The 22,308-nt window shown below is 42.5% G+C and overlaps 2 protein-coding genes across 22 annotated transcripts in view; both read left to right on the top strand.

Moving 5' to 3' along the window:
• Positions 1 to 22,308, top strand: part of LOC126999292 (gastrula zinc finger protein XlCGF46.1-like) — a 118,879-nt gene that overhangs the window by 10,651 nt on the left and 85,920 nt on the right. For 6 of the 21 annotated variants that reach the window (XR_007753219.1, XR_007753218.1, XM_050861708.1 and 3 more), the window contains exons 2-4: positions 2,025 to 2,122; positions 17,586 to 17,657; positions 18,128 to 18,309. The exons of 5 other annotated variants lie outside the window; for them this stretch is intronic. Coding sequence is in view for 3 of the 16 variants with exons in the window: in XM_050861701.1 (XP_050717658.1) it covers positions 8,140 to 9,333 (1,194 nt within the window). In the remaining 13 variants the exon portion in view is untranslated. Of the gene's footprint in view, positions 1 to 2,024; positions 2,123 to 8,139; positions 9,407 to 17,585; positions 17,658 to 18,127; positions 18,310 to 22,082; positions 22,283 to 22,308 lie in introns of those variants that run through there. 10 more of the 21 variants (XR_007753216.1, XM_050861704.1, XM_050861719.1 and 7 more) reach the window with 6 other exon arrangements.
• LOC126999291 (uncharacterized) overlaps positions 18,323 to 22,308 on the top strand; it is an 87,853-nt gene continuing 83,867 nt past the window's right edge. The window contains exon 1 of the mRNA XM_050861699.1: positions 18,323 to 21,404. Coding sequence (XP_050717656.1) covers positions 19,691 to 20,959 — 1,269 coding nt within the window. The 5' untranslated portion in view covers positions 18,323 to 19,690 and the 3' untranslated portion in view covers positions 20,960 to 21,404. The remainder of the gene's footprint in view (positions 21,405 to 22,308) is intronic.

Raw genomic sequence — 22,308 nt, forward strand, 5'->3', positions numbered from 1 at the left:
TTAAGATCAATGAAGCATCTGAACGGTAAGTAATTTACGTCATAGCAATCTTGCAACCGTCATATACGACTATGTATTTACTTACTGGTAGCACGTACGAACACGTGAAGCAGGTCCGAACGCAGGTTACTTGTGTTCAATGTCCCTCAGTTAGCTGTTCGGTTGGGGTATTTTAAGAAGGGGGGGCCAGGGTGGGGCGCAGCCCCCCCTTGGTTACCAAGGGGGTCGTAAAGTTCGGTTGGAGTAGTTTAAATATGCTCCCCCACCCAAATACCCCGAGTTCACGCAGGTCCCCCAAGATCGTTGGGGGAAGGGGATTAATTCGGCTTCTTCTTTACTTTTAAGTACAGTACTTTGTTTTTTTAACTATGATATATGGAGGCGTATTATCGTATTCTGGAGGCGCGGAGTCAATATCCACAATCACCTTGTATACTGGGTATACGAACCCGTGAAGCAGATTCAAAATCCGGTCAGTAAGGATTCACGTATTCGAACAGCTCGGGCAGGAGGTTCGAGAGCCTGCACTTCCTGTACAACCCGCAGTACTGTTTAAGGCGTGGCGTTGGACGGATCCCGGCTAGCCGGTGGTTTTACTTGTGTCAGTGATAAACAATGAAGATACACTGTGTTTGGTGCCACAGACTCTACTTGGAGGACAGAAACCTTGCGATGAGGTGACAACCTACTAGAGAGGGCATGAGTGTGGTGCAGGCAGTTTATGTGAGCACAGATGGCCTCCGGCGCCATGCCAGATGGTGAGGTGAGCATCGTTTGGTGGGTTCACTACGCTTCTCTCCCAAAACAAGTTTGGGGATCCTGTGAATGCGTGGTTTCTGTATGGGAAACACTAAATTCGTCGCAAACGCTTATTTTAGTGGTGGTGGGAGGAAAAATTCCCTAAATTTAGGGAATTTCCCTAGATCTAGGGAGTTTTTATCCTCCCCCCCCCCCCACACACACACACACTAAAAAAATATGCGATTGTGATGGATTTCGTGTCCCCCACCCGAAACCCCGCATTCCCACCAGGTCCCCAGGCTTGTATGGGGGGGAGGGGGGAGTATGGGCAAACACTAGAATTTTACCCTCTTTTCTTCTCTCTTCCTTTCCCTGTGTCTTCCTTTTTACTTCCCTTTTTGTATTTTCTTCCTCACCTATTTTCCTTTTTTTCCCTCCCTTTAATAACCTCTCTCTCTCTCTCTCTCTCTCTCTCTCTCTCTCTCTCTCTCTCTCTCTCTCTCTCATTCTTTTTTTCTCTAACATTAATTCCTTCTTACATTCTATCTCTCACATTCATTCTCATTCTCTCTATCTCATTCTCTCTCTCTCATTCTCTCATTCTCATTACCTCTCTTGGATAATATTTACGAAACCTTAGCCACCTCTGGCAAATTTAATACTTACATCATGGATTTCTTTCTGGTCCCTGAATGCATTGCAGTAACAAGTGACTTTCGGAAAGGAGAAAGAATCCAATTCAGGGACTATTTATTGTTGAAAATAGGGGATAATAATTCACAAAAGCGTTGCCTCCTCTGGCGGCGGCCGCCATGGCGACGGCGATGCCGGTGTTGCGATAAATATCTCCTCTCAGAAATAAGTCACATATACATGAAGCGGGTAGAATGGGGGCCGAGGGGGGCAAAGCCCCTCCCCGTTAGCTGTTAGGTTGTAAAGTTCGGTTGGAATAGTTTAAATATGCCTCCCCACCCTAAACCCCCGAGAGCTATTTTGCAGCTGCGTCGGCGGCACCGTCGCCATGGCGGCCAACGCCAGAGGAGATGATCCTTTCGTGAATTATTACCCCTATTTTCAACAATAAATAGTCCCTGAATTGGATTCTTTCTCCTTTCTGGAAGTCACTTAATTGTTACTGCACTGCATTCAGGTACCAAAAACAGATCCATGATGTAAGTACTAACTTTGCCAGAGGTGGCTAAGGTCTCGTAAATTGTCCCCCCTCTCTTATTCTCATTCTCATTTTCATTTTCTCCATTATTCTCTCTCCCTCTCTCTCCCAGGTGTGAGGCGTGGCAGCATGCACCCTGAGCTTTCCCCCCACCTGCACACACCACAGTGCAACGACCTCATCAATCAGCTGCACCGGTGTCACGAGGAGGTGGGTCAGGCTTGTTACTCCTCACACACACACACACACACACACACACACACACACACACACACACACACACACACACAAACTATCACATGCATACATACATACCTACATACATACATACATACATACACACTAGGGATGCACCGATTAATCGGTAAATAATCGGTAATCAGCCTAATCAGCCACTTTGCCGATTAATCGGTAATCGGGCTTTTGACCAATTAATCGGGGCCGATCAATAATGTTAATGTAAGGATGTTGATGTTACCAAAACTCTGATACCTTTCCAGAGCATTTATTTCAAACAAGTCCCTATGTAAATGTATATTAGGTAATTCCAAATGATATATAAAATTATGATATGAACTGAAGTATACCGGTATTTGCTTCAACTTTGAAACTAGAAAAAAAATCAGCATATTAAAACCAAGAAAAATTCTATACTTATTTCAACTTGCTTAGTACAGTAATTGAGTAATATCATTCACCATGCCTTCCATGCATAAGGAAACAAGTTATTGTAATATAATGAAAAGTATGGAACTAAACAAGTGATTTTTCTCAGTACTTTAAATGCTCACTGAGACACACTGACTGACTGACGGGCAAATGATAGCCTGTGGCGTGGGTCTCACGGACTCTCACTGAGTCTCACCGTGCTGGTACTGGACACGTTCGGATACAGACTTCGTATGGTATGCTTATACCATTTTCAGTTTTACCTAATTGAAGGACATTATTCAACTTTTTCATCACTGTAGCTACATAAAGTTATTATTTCATATTAATATGCAGTAATCATACTGTATATTTTGTACTAATAAAAAATCAAAACGTGTGTGTTTTTAGTTTAGAAGTAAGCAAACACAGTGTAACAGACAGTAAATTAGCTTAAGACTTGAGAGATTGATAAACTTTCTGTACACTACCATTTCTAGTAGCATCTAGGATCACCACAAGAATGAGAAAACTGGCAAATTCTAACATATTAAAACCAGGATGTTTCCATAAAGCAAGGCTAAATTACCAGTAACAAATTGCTTTCCATACAGGAGATGACAGTTGGGCAGTAAACAAAGTTGTAAACATGAGGGTTACGGTATGTCTTTTAACTTTGTGGTACCAGTGTCCAGTAATTAATGAAGATTAATCACATTTACAATTTCTGAATAATCAGCCGATTATTGGTTACCGATTGATTGGTAATCGCTAATCGGCCAAATTGCTTATCAGTGCAATCCTAACACACACAATCTAAAGAGGCTATTACATTGGGCAAATTTTCTGTGGATCTTCAGTCAAACCACGATTTCTGATAGCATGGTTCTCATTTGTTTCTTGTTATTGCTGCTGCTGATGATGGTGAGTAATACTGTTGTCCTTCAATGAAATCTACTGTAGCTTTGGAAGGTCGTGGACGTGTCAGAAAACCACGGAAATATTAGAACCATGCCAGTGGAAATTGAGGTTTGACTGAAGATCCACAGAAAATTTGCCCAGTGTATCATCATCATTTCATCGACACCTGATCCTAGGAGCTCCCACCACTTCTCACACCACATGCACTCCTCAAATAACTCATTTCCACTGCCTGCACTCTAGACCTCTGCCTTTCATTCCAGGCCCATGTTTCGCTTGTATATGTGAGGGTTGGTACTATAATTGTATTTTTCAAATCCCTCTTTACCTCCATGCTCACACTTCTGCCATTCATGATATGTCCCAAAGACCCTACCACCCTTCTTCCTTGCAATGCCCTTTCTCTTAGCTCTCCCTCCATACCACCATACCATGCTTACACATAACTGATCCAAGGTACTTAAACTCATTAAACTCCTCCATTTCTTCACCATTTGCATTCTTTACACATTCAATTCCCACTCTATATGGGCATATAAAATCCACAACCTCACTTCTTCTCCGCTCACAAACCATCACTTTACTTTTGTTGACATTTACTTTCAGCTTTCTCTTTTTATATACACTATCAAAAACACTGACCAGATTTTGTAAGTCATCTTCATTTTCTGCAATGAGCACTGTGTCATCAGCAAATAAGATTGAATTCAGTACCCACTTCCTTCCCTTAGTGTACATTTTTACTCCAACTTCCCCAACTTTGCCTTTCATTTCTCTCATAACCCCATCCATATAAATAATGAACAACCATGGTGACATGACACACCCGTGCCTCAAGCCCACTTTTATCTCAAAATGTTCACTTGTTTCTCCACTAATTTTGACACATGCAGATGCATCCTCATAGAAAGACTTTATTGCATTAAGCAGTTTTCCTCCTACACCATAGCTTTTTCTAAATCCATGAAGGCAGTGTATAGTTTCTTTCCTTTTGCTAATACTTTTTCTACTACCATTCTGAAAGTAAGTATCTGATCCACACATCCCCTTCCCTTCCTGAAGCCTCCTTGTTCTTCACTGATTTTCTCTTCTGTAAATCTTTGCACCCTCTCTATTATGACTTTTCCATATACCTTTCCGGGTATACTCAGGAGACTTATACCTCTATAGCTCCCACACTCCCCTCTCCTGCCCTTCCCCTTGTAAACTGGGACAGTGATGGCTTTTGTCCAGTCTGCTGACACCCCACCCCCCCTCCATGCCACTTCACATATCTTGACCATCCATTTAGTAACTACGTCTCCTCCACACTTCAACATTTCTGCTGCGATTCCATCAATTCCTGCTGCCTTTCCATTTTTAATCTTTTTATTGCTTGATTTACTTCTTCGTATGTTATGCTTCCTTCTTTATGTACTCCTCTACCTCCACTCAAAAGTGCTGCTGTTACATTTTTTTTTTTTTTTTTTACAACAAAGGAGACAGCTCAAGGGCACAAAAAAGGAAACAATAATAAAAAAAAGCCCGCTACTTGCTGCTCCTAAAAAAAAGAATCAAAAGATGTGGCCGAAAGAGAGGTCAATTTCGGGAGGAGAGGTGTCCTGATGGTAACTCTCGATTTACGCGAGTTTGGTTTACGCGTTTTTGAAATAACGCGGGGTCCAAAATCCAAATAAATGTTTAATTTACACATTTTTTCACTTATACGCGATATTTTATGGAGTGGCCACCAGATGTCTCACGCAACTGGACTCACACGGCGCCGTGGCTACACAGCTGAGCTCAGTTCTTCCCGCGTGCCACTTGAACAACAATACAGTACCCACGCTGCCACGCTACTCAACAATAGGGGTGGGCAGGTACCGGTACCGGTACTAACGGTACCAGCTATACGGTACGGTACTGGTACCAGACTGCTCGGTACCGGTACCAATATTAGCCAGTCGCTCATGGTGTCTCTCATTTCTTCCTCACACGAGTGAGGCAGAGACAGAGTGCCTGAGTGGATATCTCGGTGATATGGATATTCTCTCTCTCTCTCTCTCTCTCTCTCCACTGAATGTAGTGTATAATTATTTTTCGATAGAAACCTACCTGTTTGATTTACATTGTTTTTGATTTACGCGACCTCTTCAAGGACACAATACTCGCGTAAATCAAGAGTTACTTTTACCCTCCTCTTGAAAGAGTTCAAGTCGTAGGCAGGAGGAAATACAGATGAAGGAAGATTGTTCCAGAGTTTACCAACGTGAGGGATGAAAGAGTGAAGATGCTGGTTAACTCTTGCATAAGGGGTTTGGACAGTATAGGAATGAGCATGAGTAGAAAGTCTTGTGCAGCGGGGCTGCGGGAGGGGGGGAGGCATGCAGTTAGCAAGTTCAGAAAAGCAGTCAGCGTGCGATAGAAGATAGAAAGAGAGGCAACATCGCGACGGAATTTAAGAGGTAGATGACTATCAGTATGAGGAGGAGAGCTGATGAGATGAAGAGCCTTAGACTCCACTCTGTCCAGAAGAGCTGTGTGAGTGGAGCCCCCCCACATGTGAGATGCATACTCCATACGAGGGCGGACAAGGCCCCTGTATATGGATAGCAACTGTGCGGGGGAGAAGAACTGGTGGAGACGATACAGAACGCCTAACCTCGAGGAAGCTGATTTAGCGAGAGAGGAGATATGAAGTTTCCAGTTGAGATTTTGAGTTAAGGATAGACCGAGGATATTTAGTGTTGAAGATGGTGACAGCTGAGTGTTGTCGAAAAATAGGGGATAGGTGTTTGGAAGATTGTGTCGAGTTGATAGGTGGAGAAATTGAGTTTTTGAGGCATTGAAGGACACAAGGTTCCTTCTGCCCCAATTGGAAATGATAGCAAGGTCTGAGGTTAAGCGTTCTGCAGCCTCCAGTCTGGAGTCATGTACTTCCTGTTGGGATGGCCTTCTATTGAAAGAAGTTGAATAATGCAGAGTGGGTGTAAGAGTGGACAGGACAGTTTGTTATGGAAAGAAGATCATTGATGAATAACAGGAAGAGAGTGGGTGATAGGACAGAGCCCTGTGGAACACCACTGTTGATAGGTTTAGGGGAAGAGCAGTGGTGAGGAAGAGGTCTAGAATGTTGGATGTCCATCCTCAAAATTCATTAAGTTTTTGAAATATTTTTTCCATCTCTTTCACAGCTTCCCCATCTTTCAACATCTTTCCATTCTCATCCATAACTTCATTTATTTTACTTGGGGAGATATTTTTTGCATTTCTTTCGTTTTTTACTTCTTTCCAAAATGATTTTCTGTTCCCTTTATATTTTTCACTTAGTCTTTTTCCAAAGTCTTTAGCAACTCTCTTCTTACTTTCTTTTATTGCTTGTTTTAATTTCATTTTGCATTCTCTCTATTTTTTTTTCCTTTCCCTTTTTACTTGCTCAGACACATTTCTTTCTTGAGTTTTCTTAAAAAGTTCCCTTTTTCCTTTTACTATCCTCCTTATCTCTTCTGTCCACCATAAATTTCTTTTTCTTTTCCATTCCTCACCACTTTCATCCCTAACACTTTTTTGTTGTAGTTAACATTACTTCCTTTAATGCTCCAAAACCTTTTTCATATCTGTACTATCTTTTACACTTTCTCATTTTTCACTTAAGGCCTCTGCCATTTCACGTTTATACTCATCTTTTATTTTTTTGATGTAACTTTTCTATCTTCAATATTTCTTTTTTTACTTCCCCTGTCTTTTCAAACACCCACTTTTCCTTCAGCCTTAATTTTGCCAGCACTGCAAGATGGTCAGAGCCATTGAACATTCCTCTTACTACCTTCGCGTCACAAATATCCTTTCTAAGTCTTCCATCTTCTGCCACATAATCAATCAATCCTTTCTGCTCATAATCTTCCCCCCTCCTCCAAGTGTATCGGTGGATATTCTTGTGCTGAAAGAAAGTGTTCGCTTGGAACAGCCCCCTCAGCACAGACGTCCACCAGGCACCTTCCATTTTCAATCTTTCCAAGTATCCCCCATTTTCCCACCACATCCATCACACATTCATCACCCACTTTAGTAATCATATCTCCATCCTAATAAGTTTCCTTACTTTCTCAAAACTCTTCAGACATTCACTTCCTCCCAAAAAGCTTTTTTCCCTCAGTTTTTATTTTATTTTTATTTTTTTTTTATTTTTTTAGCCCCTAAAACACCCCAGAGGAGGCATCCGTACACACTGTGCCAGGCTCTACATTCATTGGCCATCCTTAGAGGACCTGCCGGGCGGCGACACCCTCAGCCCAGCACTGTCTTCCAAGCCCTCAGGTGAACAAAGACCTTCCTGTCGGGACAACTTGCTAAGAGCCCACAGCCCAACTAGCCCCCTAAAATATTTCAGAGGAAGAAGTTTATGTCCAATAAGGCAACCAAACCCCTAAAACACTGTCAGGACAACGACACTTGCCGAGGCTGTCCCCCACAGGTTGGGGCCGCCTCACCTGTGCCTTCCTCAGCAAGACAGGCCGCCCACCATGCCGGTGTGTGGAGGAAAAGAGAACAAGGAAGGAACGAGGACAACAGCAACACACTCAGCCACCACAAAGGTTGGGGCTGCCTCACCTGTGCCTTCCTCAGCAAGACAGGCTGGACAACAGCAACACACTCGGCCACCTCACCCGGACAGCAGCATGAGTGGCCAGGGCAAAGAGGAGCAGACTGCTGCAGGGGGCAGGAGCCTCAGTGGTCAGCAAGTGAAGCAACTTGCTGCTGGCAACTCCAGCAACAAAGAAGTGAGGAAGTTTGTGTGTCTGGAGTGTGGAAAAGGATTCACCTCAAGGCCGGGCCTCAGATATCACACCCTTACACACACTGGTGTAAAGAACTATGAATGTGAGGAATGTGGGAAAAAATTCATCCTGAAGAGTACCCTTGATACACACACCCTTACACACACTGGTGTAAAGAACTATGAATGTAAGGAATGTGGGAAGAAATTCACCTGGAAGACTAACCTTCACACACACATCCTTACACACACTGGTGTAAAGAACTATGAATGTAAGGAATGTGGCAGAAAATTCACTCAGAAGACTAACCTTGACAGACACATCCTTACACACACTGGTGTAAAGAACTATGAATGTAAGGAATGTGGGAAAAAATTCACTCAGAAGACTAGCCTTGACAGACACACCCTTACACACACTGGTGTAAAGAACTATGAATGTAAGGAATGTGGGAAAAAATTCGGCCTTAAGAATAACCTTCAAATACACACCCTTACACACACTGGTGTAAAGAACTATGAATGTAAGGAATGTGGGAAAAAATTCACCCGGAAATGTCACCTTGATACACACACCCTTACACACACTGGTGTAAAGAACTATGAATGTAAGGAATGTGGGAAAAAATTTGGCTATAAGGCTACCCTTGGTACACACACCCTTACACACACTGGTGTAAAGAATTATGAGTGTAAGGAATGTGGGAAAAAATTTTGCCAAAAGAATGCCCTTGATAAACACACCCTTACACACACTGGTGTAAAGAACTATAAGTGTAAGGAATGTGGGAAAAAATTCATTCTGAAGAGTTGCCTTGATTCACACACCCGTACACACGCTGGTGTAAAGAACTATGAGTGTAAGGAATGTGGGAAAAAATTCGTCCAGAAGAGTTACCTTGTTAGGCACACCTTTACGCACACTGGTGTAAAGAACTATGAGTGTGAAGAGTGCGGTAAGAGATTCAGTGTCAAGTCAGCACTCAATCAACACGTCTTCAGGCACTATGGCCTTAGAGAGTTCAAGTGTGATGTTTGTGGAAAGCTCTTTAAGACAAAGAGTTACATTGCCAGGCACATGAAGATCCACTTCTGAAGTGTGTCTGCCTACAGTAGTTATATTGACCAGGTTGTTAGCAGCAGCTGAGGGAAAGGCAAGTGAAGGAGAGGTGAAAGTAATCATGTAAGATAAAGAAGAAAGGTTTGCCTGTCAGTGTTGACATAAAAAAAATTAACAAACCTAAAGACTCTTGGCTTTCTCAAGTCATGCAGGACCATTTCATGTCCAAATTGTCTGCCTATCCATGTACCAAAGCTGTCCATGTGTTTTGTGATGGGTCTGTTAATGGCAGCAAGACTGGCTATGTATTATTTATGAAGAGTATAACTCCCCCTCTGAATACACTGACCCTGAGGTTTCCAAGAGGCTTCCTGACCATTTGTCTTCCACAAGGATAGAACTCTCTCAACGCCATTCTTGAGGCCCTCTGTATTACTGTGGCCCTAGGGAAAACTGTGTAGCCTACCTGTTTGTTGACAGCCAGTGTGCCTTGTATGCACGCCTGTCTTCCTCTCCCTCTAACTGTGACATAGTCAATATGTGCCTCAGTGCCCTTAGCCTGCTGGAGCACAGTGGTGCTAATGCACACTTCATCTGGGTGCCCTCACATGTTGGGCTGCCCCATAATGATAAAGCAGACCTATATACTCGTCTTGCCTCATGACCTTACTGTACAGCCAGGTGTTGAGCACACTTATGTTAAGAGTAGACTTATATCTCTTGTTAGTGAGTCTGTCACCTCTCAGCTTGCCTTGTGCTGTCAGGATACAGTGCCTCCAGCATTCACTATGCCCAGGTATGGAGTCTCTGTACCCACACTTATGGCAGGCACAGTGCATCCTATGGTCTTGTGGTGATGTGTCTGAGGCTGGGCTATAGGTGTTACTGGGAGGTCAGTGGGGCTGCCCCTGCACCTTGCAGTTTGTGTGCCAAGCCAGGGGGTCACACGCTCCATCATTATGTCCCTCTAATAGCTGTATCTGCTCACAGGGCCACTGGGACCTGCCTGAGCTGGTTCATTAACAATAATGTTCTTTCGTGTATTGTAAAGAGAGCATCCTACATTTGCCCCTAGAGTGTAGTTCTGGGTGCAGTCCCTTGTGTCTGCCCCCTTGATCTCGCCATGGCTACTATTTATTTTAACGCAGCACTTGTTCCCTACCATTATACCTGTTTAGGTCCATGGTGCTGCCAATGCATGTGTCAAGAGTTGTACAATCACACTGTGTACTGCCTGGGGGCTGGGATGGCAGGTTCCTCCCTTCTCCTTTGTTGTGTATCTTTGCAACAATAAACCAACGCTCAGTCCATCCATCTCCATCCTAAATTGACCTTTTGAGCATTCATTTCTACTTTCTTTATAGGAGCAGTGTTTGGCAGACTTGTGTCTACATATTCATTTAGCACTTGTAGAATCTTTTATGGGCCTTGAGCCGCTTTCTGTACTGTAAAAAAAAAAAGAAAAATACAACAGTGGAAGCAAACAAAAGGGCAGAATAGAGAAATACGAGAAGAGATCAAAGTAGATAGGCTGAAGTGAAGAAAATAAAGGAAAAGAATGTCTAGGCCAGTGTAGGGCGAAGTGTACAAGTGTGAAGAAGAACCAAGGAGGACCTGAAAAGTGACAGACCAAAGGGAGATGAACGAACAGTCAAAAGGAGAAGGAACAGTTGAAAGGAGAAGGAACAGTCAAAAGGAGAAGGAACAGTCAAAAGGAGAAGGAACAGTCAAAAAGAGAAGGAACAGTCAAAAGGAGAAGGAACAGTCAAAAGGAGAAGGAACAGTCAAAAAGAGAAGGAACAGTCAAAAGGAGAAGGAACAGTCAAAAGGAGAAAGAACAGTCAAAAGGAGAGGGAACAGTCAAAAAGAGAAGGAACAGTCAAAAGGAGAAGGAACAGTCAAAAAGAGAAGGAACAGTCAAAAGGAGAAGGAACAGTCAAAAGGAGAAGGAACAGTCAAAAGGGGAAGGAACAGTCAAAAAGAGAAGGAACAGTCAAAAGGAGAAGGAACAGTCAAAAGGAGAAGGAACATTCAAAAGGAGAAGGAACAGTCAAAAGGAGAAGGAACAGTAAAAAAGAGAAGGAACAGTCAAAAAGAGAAGGAACAGTCAAAAGGAGAAGGAACAGTCAAAAGGAGAAGGAACAGTCAAAAGGAGAAGGAACAGTAAAAAGGAGAAGGAACAGTCAAAAGGAGAAGGAAGAGTCAAAAGGAGAAGGAACAGTAAAAAGGAGAAGGAACAGCCAAAAAGAGAAGGAACAGTCAAAAGGAGAAGGAACAGTCAAAAGGAGAAGGAACAGTCAAAAGGAGAAGGAACAGTCATTAGGAGAGGGAACAGTCAAAAAGAGAAGGAACAGTCAAAAGGAGAAGGAACAGTCAAAAGGAGAAGGAACAGTCAAAAGGAGAAGGAACAGTCAAAAGGAGAAGGAACAGTCAAAAAGAGAGGGAACAGTCAAAAGGAGATAGACAGTCAAAATGAGAAGGAACAGTCAAAAGGAGAAGGAACAGTCAAAAGGAGAGGGAACAGTCAAAAGGAGAGGGAACAGTCAAAATGAGAAGGAATAGTCAAAAGGAGAAGAAACAATCAAAGGGAGAAGGAACAGTCAAAGGGAGAAGGAACAGTCAAAAGGAGAAGTAACAGTCAAAAGGAGAGGGAACAGTCAAAATGAGAAGGAACAGTCAAAAGGAGAGGGAACAATCAAAGGGAGAAGGAACAGTCAAAGGGAGAAGGAACAGTCAAAAGGAGAAGGAACAGTCAAAAGAAGAAGGAACAGTCAAAAGGAGAAGGAACACTCAAAAGGAGAAGGAACACTCAAAAGGAGAAGGAACAGTCAAAAGAAGAAGGAACAGTCAAAAGGAGAAGGAACAGTCAGAAGGAGAAGGAACAGTCAAAAGGAGAAGGAACCGTCAAAAGGAGAAGGAACAGTCAAAAGGAGAGGGAACAGTCAAAGGGAGAAGGAACACTCAAAAGGAGAAGGAACAGTCAAAAAGAGAAGGAACAGTCAAAAGGAGAAGGAACAGTCAAAAGGAGAGGAAACAGTCAAAAGGAGAAGGAACAGTCAAAAGGAGAAGGAACAAGTGAAGAGAAGAAGGAACAGTCAAAAGGAGAAGGAACAGTCAAAAGGAGAAGGAACTGTCAAAAGCAGAAGGAACAGTCAAAAGGAGAAGGAACAGTCAAAAGGAGAAGGAACAGTCAAAAGGAGAGGAAACAGTCAAAAGGAGAAGGAACAGTCAAAAGGAGAAGGAACAGTCAAAAGGAGAAGGAACAGTCAAAAGGAGAGAAAACAGTCAAAAGGAGAAGGAACAGTCAAAAGGAGAGGAAACAGTCAAAAGGAGAAGGAACAGTCAAAAGGAGAAGGAACAAGTGAAGAGAAGTAGGAACAGTCAAAAGGAGAAGGAACAGTCAAAAGGAGAAGGAACTGTCAAAAGCAGAAGGAACTGTCAAAAGCAGAAGGAACAGTCAAAAGGAGAAGGAACAGTCAAAAGGAGAGGAAACAGTCAAAAGGAGAAGGAACAGTCAAAAGGAGAAGGAACAAGTGAAGAGAAGAAGGAACAGTCAAAAGGAGAAGGAACAGTCAAAAGGAGAAGGAACAGTCAAAAGGAGAAGGAACAGTCAAAAGGAGAAGGAACAAGTGAAGAGAAGAAGGAACAGTCAAAAGGAGAAGGAACAGTCAAAAGGAGAAGGAATAAGTGAAGAGAAGAAGGAACAGTCAAAAGGAGAAGGAACAGTCAAAAGGAGAAGGAACAGCTCAAGAAAAGAAGGAACAGTCAAAAGGAGAAGGAACAGTAAAAAGGAGAAGGAACAGTCAAAAGAAGAAGGAACAGTCAAAAGGAGAAGGAACAGTCAAAAGGAGAAGGAACAGTCAAAAGGAGAGGGAACAGTCAAAAGGAGAAGGAACAGTCAAAAGGAGAAGGAACAGCTCAAGAAAAGAAGGAACAGTCAAAAGGAGAAGGAACAGTCAAAAGGAGAAGGAACAGTCAAAAGGAGAAGGAGCAGTCAAAAGGAGAAGGAACAGTCAAAAGGAGAAGGAACAGTCAAAAGGAGAAGGAACAGTCAAAAGGAGAAGGAACAGCTCAAGAGAAGAAGGAACAGTCAAAAGGAGAAGGAACAGTCAAAAGGAGAAGGAACAGTCAAAAGGAGAAGGAACAGTCAAAAGGAGAAGGAACCGCTCAAGAGAAGAAGGAACAGTCAAAAGGAGAAGGAACAGTTAAAAGATGAAGGAACAGTCAAAAGGAGAAGGAACAGTCAAGAGGAGAGGGAACAGTCAAAAGGAGAAGGAACAGTCAAAAGGAGAAGGAACAGCTCAAGAGAAGAAGGAACAGTCAAAAGAAGAAGGAACAGTCAAAAGGAGAAGGAACAGTCAAAAGGAGAAGGAACAGCTCAAGAGAAGAAGGAACAGTCAAAAGAAAAGGGAGAAGGAACAGCAAAAGAAGTAAGCCCGTAACCCCTTGACAATAACAGGCCACAAGAGGAGGAAGAGGAGGCTTACGTCACCCACGCGCACGCGCCCTGGTGACCGGAAGGCCAACACAATCAACGACGACTGATAACAACTACCACTGACGGGGCTCTAGAGGCTGTGGGCCCACAGCCTAAGTAGCCCCATAAAACACCCACGAAGAAGAAGTTATCTGACCTCCGTGACCCCCAGGTGAGCCGCTTGACCCTTGACCTCTCGTATTACTGCCTCAAATGCCTCTCTCTGTTACCTAAGGAGGGAAATGGAGAAAGGAGATAAATACTACCTCTACTTTTTTTTTTTTCTTTTTCGTAACAACTTTCGTTTCTTTCCTTTCCCTTCCCTTCCTTCCCTTTTCCTAACTCAACTTTCATTCCATTTCTTCCTTTCCTTATCCTTCACTCACTCTCTTTCCATTTATTTTCTCCTATTTTTTATTCGTTTGTTTCTTCATCTTCTCTTCACTCTTCCTTTCCGTCCTATCTTCGGTAAAGGTTCAGTATAACTCCGGCGCCTTAATTCTGGTCTATTTTCTTCCACACCTTTACAAAACCATTTGTATACATATAATACATAAAACAAAAAGTGGCGGGCAAATACCGCTACCTGCTTTAGGGTGGTTATTGTCCGGCAAATCTTAAGTGGCGGCTCTGACGTAGACAGCCCGCTAGACACTGGTGCTATGTCTCCAACTGACCTCGCGTACCGTGCCTCACACCCTTCTCTCAGTCTAGTATAAAAACAAATATGGTTTTTATGATTTATTCTCTATCTGTGAGTGAATACAAAGAAATTTGTACAACACTAGGCAGCGTTGCCACCGCGGTGTTGTCAGCTCAAGTCAACCCAAACACACTATGATAAAGATTTTTCAGTGGATGTTATATTTTTTTACTTTAAAAGGGCGTTAAATGTTATCAACCATAGTTATCAAGTTGAGGTTGGTAGCGGTGTCCCACAGGGTTCAGTGATGTTCAATCATGTCTCTGGTTTAAACTGTAAATTTTGTCTCTTTGCTGATGACCAAGTTATTTTTAGCCTCGGTAATATCGAAATCTGACCATTTCATTTCCCATCCTCGTCTGCAGAGGGATATTAACCTTCTCTTCAATACAAGTAGATCTTGGGGTTTGTCTTTTTCAGTTGGCAAATGTGTCAGAATGAACTTTTGTAGAAGTTTTCAAGATGCACCTGTTCTCTTGCAGTACTTCATTGTGAGCAACCTATTTTAGATGTTGACAACCACAAAGATCTTGGGGTCAGGATTGATTCTTCTCTCAAGTTCCATCTCCATGTGAGAGAGATTGCAGGCAAAGCTAGTGGCATAAGCTATAGTATTCTTGAGGGAACTATTTGTAGAACTCCAGATTTTATGAGAGAGGTTTTTATTTCACATATTAGGCCAGTCCTCCGTAGAATCCGAACACCTTCTAATTTAGCAATGTCCTTTGCATGGTGGGGAGACCAAAACTACTGCATATTCCAAGTGGGGTCTGACTAAACTATAGTAGAGCGGAAGTATTACATCTTCATTCTTGAATAAAAAGTTTCTATTAATGAAGCCCAACATTTTGTTCGCTTTATTTGCTGCATCGATGCATTGCTGTGAGAATTTGAGGTTTGAAGCGATTTTGACCCCCAGGTCCTTAACGCATTGAATGCTTTTGAGTCTGACGCCGCGCATTTCGTAGTTGAACTTCTTATTTCTTGTTCCAACATGAAGGACCTGGCACTTGTCTACATTAGAGAGAGAGAGAGAGAGAGAGAGAGGTTATTAACTAGAGTTGAAATGCAAAGTTTTGGAACCATCTGATTAATGTAGAAGCACTTAGGTTTAAGGACAGACCACATAGTCTGGACCATGGGGTCTGTGTGGTCTGCTTTTCTATGTAAATCTCTCTCTCTCTCTCTCATCCTTTCCCTTTGTCTTGCATTTTACTTCCCTTTTGGTATTTTCTTCCTTTCCCCTTTTTTTTTTTTCCCTCCCTTTAATAACCTCTCTCTCTCTCTCTCTCTCTCTCTCTCTATATATATATATATATATATATATATATATATATATATATATATATATATATATATATATATATATATATATATATATATATATATATATATATATATATATATATATATATATATATATATATATATTAAGGAAGGATTAAGAAGTGGAGAGAATACTGTCTCTCTACCTTCTTCTTTTGCCTTGTATCACTTTGTATCTCTTCTTAGGTCCTCCTCCTCTCAGTCCTCTAGTTATTCACACACTTTTCTTTTCAATATTACGTAACTGTCCTCACTGTAATACGCTATTGCATTATATTTTCCTTAAAGTTTGTGACTCTCCCCCCCCCTAGGTGTGAGGCGTGGCAGCATGCACCCTGACCTGTCCCCCCACCTGCACACACCACAGTGCAACGACCTCATCAATCAGCTGCACCGGTGTCACGAGGAGGTGGGTCAGGCTTGTTACTCCTCACACACACACACACACACACACACACACACACACACACACATACACATTCACATACATACATACACAATCTCTCTTACATTGGGCAAATTTTCTGTGGATCTTCAGTCAAACCACAATTTCTGCTAGCTAGCGTGGTTCTCATTTGTTTCTTGTTATTGCTGCTGATGATGATGGTGAGTAATACCGTCATCCTTCGGTGAAATTTACCGTAGCTTTGGAAGGTCGTGGACACGTCAGAAAACCCTGGAAATATTAGAACCACGGCAGTGGAAATCGTGGTTTGACTGAAGATCCACGGAAAATTTGCCCAATGTAATAGCCCCTTAATCTAACCTGACCTATGCTGTCTTATCTAAACTCTGTTGACTACTCCTCTTCACTTTTTTTATAGGAGCAGTGATTTGCAGTCCTGTTTTTTTCATTATTTATTTATTTATATATTTTTTTTTTTGGAGTGGTTTCCTTTACCATAAAAAAAATGACCTGACACTCTCAATGCCAAAATACAATATGGGGGGCAGCATGAGCCAAGCATAACTGGTGCCACTATAAAGAAAATTGCCTCTACCATGACGGGCTTGGGCCAACCATCAGGCGGAGATGTAAATAAATAAATAAATAAATAAAAAATCAGTCTTGTTTACAGACTAATATTTGCAGCCAACTTTTTAAACAACATAACAACTTTCATTAACAAACGTGGGGCGGTTTCATCTATTTTGTCACATTTTCTAGGGAGTAGTTAGTTGATTTTGTTGATATTTTTACACCACTTTTTATGAATGAGTTTGGAACACGTCGACTTAGCTGTGAAAATCCAACACTTCTAACTAACTCCGTCCCAAGAATGGAATTAACTCCTTGACGGCAGTATCTGAAAAGTAGCTCCCCCTAAAATGAATTGTCTGTATATAATCACTGCCAACCTTAGGACCGTAGCATAAGTATAGTTACGCCGCATAATGGATGTTCTAACTATCGTCTCTATATAGATTCTACCTCAATCTGGAAGTGTTGTTATATTTCTACCATGCAAAACTGACTGACTGAATTTTGGACCATCTATATGTAGTTCCATCGCCGTCTAAGGGTTAGAAGGCAAACTAACCACGTAACATAATAAATCATACCACATATAAAAAGATCTGATGTTAGAGTATTTGTTTTCTCTCTCCTCGAATCTCTGTCAGTTAACATTTCTATTTCCAGTATTTATTTATTGCCTTATCTTGGAATCTTGTCTTAGGTTTGTCAAGATTACAGCCTCATTTATGGTGTTTACTTTCTTCCATTTCCATTTACTGCATTGTGTTCAACGATAGTAACGATACTCTCTTCTTGCTTCCCAGAACAAGCTGAAGAAGTTTATGGGCGCTTGTAACGACATCGACAGAGAGGTTCTGAAGTGCCTGAAGGCAGAGGTGAGCTTCTGTGTGCGTTGATGGGGGACGGACATAGTTTACTTGACTGAAGGGGGAGGGACATAGTTTACTTGACTGAAGGGGGAGGGACATAGTTTACTTGACTGAAGGGGGAGGGACATAGTTTACTTGACTGAAGGGGGAGGGACTTGAGCTTATTTGACTGAAAGGGGAGGGACATTACTCAGTGAGATTGACTTTCCTGTGCATTAATAGGTATGTAAGCTAAATTCTGGATCGATAAGTTATAATAATAAAACCAACCAGGTAGAGAGGGGGAAGTGCGGACTCTATGAGCTGCCTGTTCAGCAAACCCCAAACACCTGAGATGCTGAGAAAGAGAAAATGAAAATGAAAGCCAAAGCAAATATGTTCATCAATGCAGCATGTAGACTAACCAATGATGTGATATTGATGGTGCTTTCTCTTCTTCCTCCCTCCCCTCACCCCCCCACACCACCTCCTGACAGTGACTACGGAGAAGAGCCAACAACAGAATCTTGGCCGAGGAGCGCAGGAAGAAGATTCACACCAAGTTGGGGGAAGGCTACGACTGGGAGAAGGCATGAGACAGGAGCTTTCTTACATGCAGAACGCCCATCGTCATCTCTGTCTAAACCTCAACTGGTAGCTCTCAAGACATAGAAACAAGGTATATATTTGGACCTTTCTTTCTCAGAACCTTTACAGCTGGGAGATAACATTAGATTTGACCTTCTGTAGACATCAAATGCCCATCACTATCTCTGTCGAAACCTCCACTGTTATCCTGCTCTTAAGAAGTTATAGATACAAGGCATATAATTGGACCTCCTGTCTTTCTATCAAAACCTTAACTGTTGTCCTAATCTCAAAACAAACAACACAAAATTTGACCTTCCATAGATGCCAAACACACATAATCTCTATCAAAACCTCAATTGGTATCCTGCTCTCAACACGTTATTGAGACAAGGTATATGATTGGACCTTCTTCCTTTATATAAGATTTTTAAGTATTGTCCTTCTCTCAACAACACGTTGCAAACTTATTAAACAATAACTTTTCCTCGGTGTTTAATAATAACAGTCCTCCCACCACTACCACCGACACCAGTACTAATGTAAATCCCGAGCATGCATTGCCTAACTTTGAAATAACAACCGATGAAGTCCTTAAAGCCCTCAAATCACTTAAAACAAATAAAAGTCCTGGACCTGACAAAGTATATCCTACTCTGCTCAAAGAAACAATGAGCGAAATAGTCTCCCTCACAACCGTATTCAATATGTCCTTGCGTCAAGGCATCGTCCCTTCGGATCGGAAAAAGGCTAACATGACACTGGTTTTTAAGAAAGGAGACAAAAAAGTACCAGGTAATTACAGGCCCATTAGTCTAACTTCGGTTGTAGGTAAGCTACTTGAGAGCATAATTAGAGACAAAATTGTGAGTTACCTTGAAAGCCACTCATTAATTGGGAACTCACAACACGGCTTCCGTAACTAAAGATCCTGCCTATCAAACCTATTAACCTTTTATAACAACCTCTTCACGGTTTATGACGTAACCAAATCACTGGACGTAGTCTATCTTGATTTCCAGAAAGCGTTTCATAAAGTTTGGGCAGCTAACAGAAGTTTTTAGGAAGTCGCTAGACACGGGTGGTGCCTGTTTCATGGAGGCAGGCACACGTTATTCCAATATTGAAGAAGTGAGACAAATCTTCTATACAAAACTATAGGCCAATTAGTTTGACATCAGTTATAGGTAAAATGCTTGAGTCAGTAATATCAGGTATATAGTATTAGGGACCATATTGACAGACATGTAGTGCGGCGACTATGCCTGATGAACGAGCCTCCCATAACCCACGTAGCCAGTGAGGAGTAGTGAGGAGAGATGGGCAAAGAAAATACTGCAAGAAAATGGAAACAAGTCCACCTGGGGAAAAGAGTTAGAGAAGTGGAAAAGGAGAGAACACCTGAGGGAAGAGTGGAATGAAATGGAAATCAGGGATGTGAAGAAGGCAGTTGAAAGGAACGGACAAGTCAAATGGCAGGAAGGAATGAGTGGCAAGTCAACGCTAAAATGGTACAGCAGGAAACAGAAACCAGAGGGAGTACACTGGCATGTAGGAGACTGGGGGAGCAAACTGTTGTTTCAAGCAAGAACAGGAACCCTGGAGGTAAACGGCAGGAACAGGGACGGGGGAAACCAGAGAACTGTAGCTGTAGGACAGGGCAGATAGAAACAGTAGAACACCTAATAGTGGAATGCAGCAACTATGAGAGGCAGAGAGGGGAGTTAGTGGCAGGAGTAGTGATGGTAATAGGCAGAGAGAAGTGGGCTAGGAGGCTAGAGGAGGAAAACGGGGCGATCTGCAGTGTTGGGGCTGTATGGGGACAAAAAGGAAACAGAAAGAAGAATGGTGAAGCTGGCAAAAGTGTTCTTTCCATAACAAACTGTCCTATCCACTCATACGCTGATGACTCCACTCTGCATTATTCAACTTCTTTCAACAGAAGACCCTCTCAACAGGAATTACATGACTCCAGGCTGGAGGCTGCAGAACGCTTAACCTCAGAGCTTACTATCATTTCCGATTGGGGTAAAAGGAACCTTGTGTCCTTCAATGCCTCAAAAACCCAATTTCTCCACCTTTCAACTCGACACAATCTTCGAAACACCTATCCCCTATTCTTCGACAACACTCAGCTGTCGCCATCTTCAACACTAAACATCCTCAGTCTATCCTTAACTCAAAATCTTAATTGGAAACTTCACATCTTGTCTCTCACTAAATCAGCTTCCTCGAGGTTGGGCGTTCTGTATTGTCTCCGCCAGTTCTTCTCCCCTGCACAGTTGCTATCCATATACAAGGGCATTGTCCGCCCTCGAATGGAGTATGCATCTCACGTGTGGGGGGGCTCCACTCACACAGCTCTCTTGGACAGAGTGGAGTCTAAGGCTCTTCGTCTCATCAGCTCTCCTCCTCTTACTGATAGTCTTCTACCTCTTAATTTCTGCCGCCATGTTACCTCTCTTTCTATCATCTATCGCTATTTTCATGCTGACTGCTTTTCTGAACTTGCTAACTGCATGCCTCCCCCCCTCCCGCAGCCCCGCTGCACGCGACTTTCTAGTCATGCTCATCCCTATACTGTCCAAACCCCTTATGCAAGAGTTAACCAGCATCTTCACTCTTTCATCCCTCACGCTGGTAAACTCTGGAACAATCTTCCTTCTTCTGTATTTCCTCCTGCCTACGACTTGAACTCTTTCAAGAGAAGGGTATCTGGACACCTCTCCTCCCGAAATTGACCCCTCTTTCGGCCACCTCTTTAGATTCTTTTTGTGAGCAGCGAGTAGCGGGCTTTTTTTTTATTATTGTTTACTTTTTTGTGCCCTTGAGCTGTCTCCTTTGTTGTAAAAAAAAAAAAAAAAAAGGCAGCCAGCGAATACCCTCACCTTGTCTTGATTAATTTCTTGTGTGTTTCGATACACGCAGAGGACGTGTTGGGAAATAGAGGAAATTGAAAAAGAAAATCCCGGGGCATGACACATCATTTAATTCACGACTCACAGCATGGGTTTATTAAAGGAAAGTTGTGCCTTACTAATCTTATATCCTTTTACAATAGAGTATACGAGGCAGCTGACAATGATGAGAGTTGCGATGTAGTTTATCTTGATTTTAGTAAGGCCTTCAATAAGGCACCTCACGAGAGACTTAAATAAAGTCAGGGCTCATGGAACAGGAGGGAAGGTTTATGATTGAATTAGGGCGTGGATTAGCGACAGGAAACAGAGGGTTAATATTAATGGTAAAAAATCCGAATGGGGTAATGTTAACAGGACAGTAACCAACAAAAGTGCGGAGGTCATCCTCAGACCCTATTTAGAGTTAGTTAGGCCACACTTAGATTATGCTGTCCAGTTTTGGTGCCCTCACTTCAGATTGGACATCAACTTGCTAGAATCAGTTCAGAGGAGGATGACCAAGATGATTCTGGGGCTTAGGAACCTCCCATACCAAGATAAGCTGAAACATCTCAACTTACATTCACTAGAAAGATGAAAAGTATGGGGAGATCTGATAGAAGTATTCAAATGAGTCAAGGGTTTCAACAAAGGTGATATAAGTAAAGTACTGAGAATTAGCCAGCAGGATAGAACATGCAGTAATGGATTTAAATTAGAAAAGTATAAATTTAGGAGGGAAATAGGCAAGCATTGGTTTTGTAATAGGGTGGTGGGGGAATGGAATAGACTCGGCAATCACCTAGTGAGTGCAGGGACAATAGATAGCTTGTTTTAAAGAGTAGACATGATAGCTTCATGGACGAGGATGACAGGTGGTAGTGGGGGGGATCTGGAGCTGCCGTGTGTAGGCTATTTGGTCTCTTGCAGTCTCCCTTTGTTCTTATGTTCTTATGTTCCTCAGCAAGACAGGCCGCCCACCATGCCGGTGTGTGGAGGAAAAGAGAACAAGGAATGAACGCGGACAACAGCAACACACTCAGCCGCCACAAAGGTTGGGGCTGCCTCACCTGTGCCTTCCTCAGCAAGACAGGCCGCCCACCACGCCGGTGTGTGTAGGAAAAGAGAACAAGGAAGGAACGAGGACAACAGCAACACACTCAGGTTGGGGCCGCCTCACCTGGACAGCA

This window comes from Eriocheir sinensis, chromosome 16 (genome assembly GCF_024679095.1).
Source record: "Eriocheir sinensis breed Jianghai 21 chromosome 16, ASM2467909v1, whole genome shotgun sequence".
NCBI lineage: Eukaryota > Metazoa > Arthropoda > Malacostraca > Decapoda > Varunidae > Eriocheir > Eriocheir sinensis.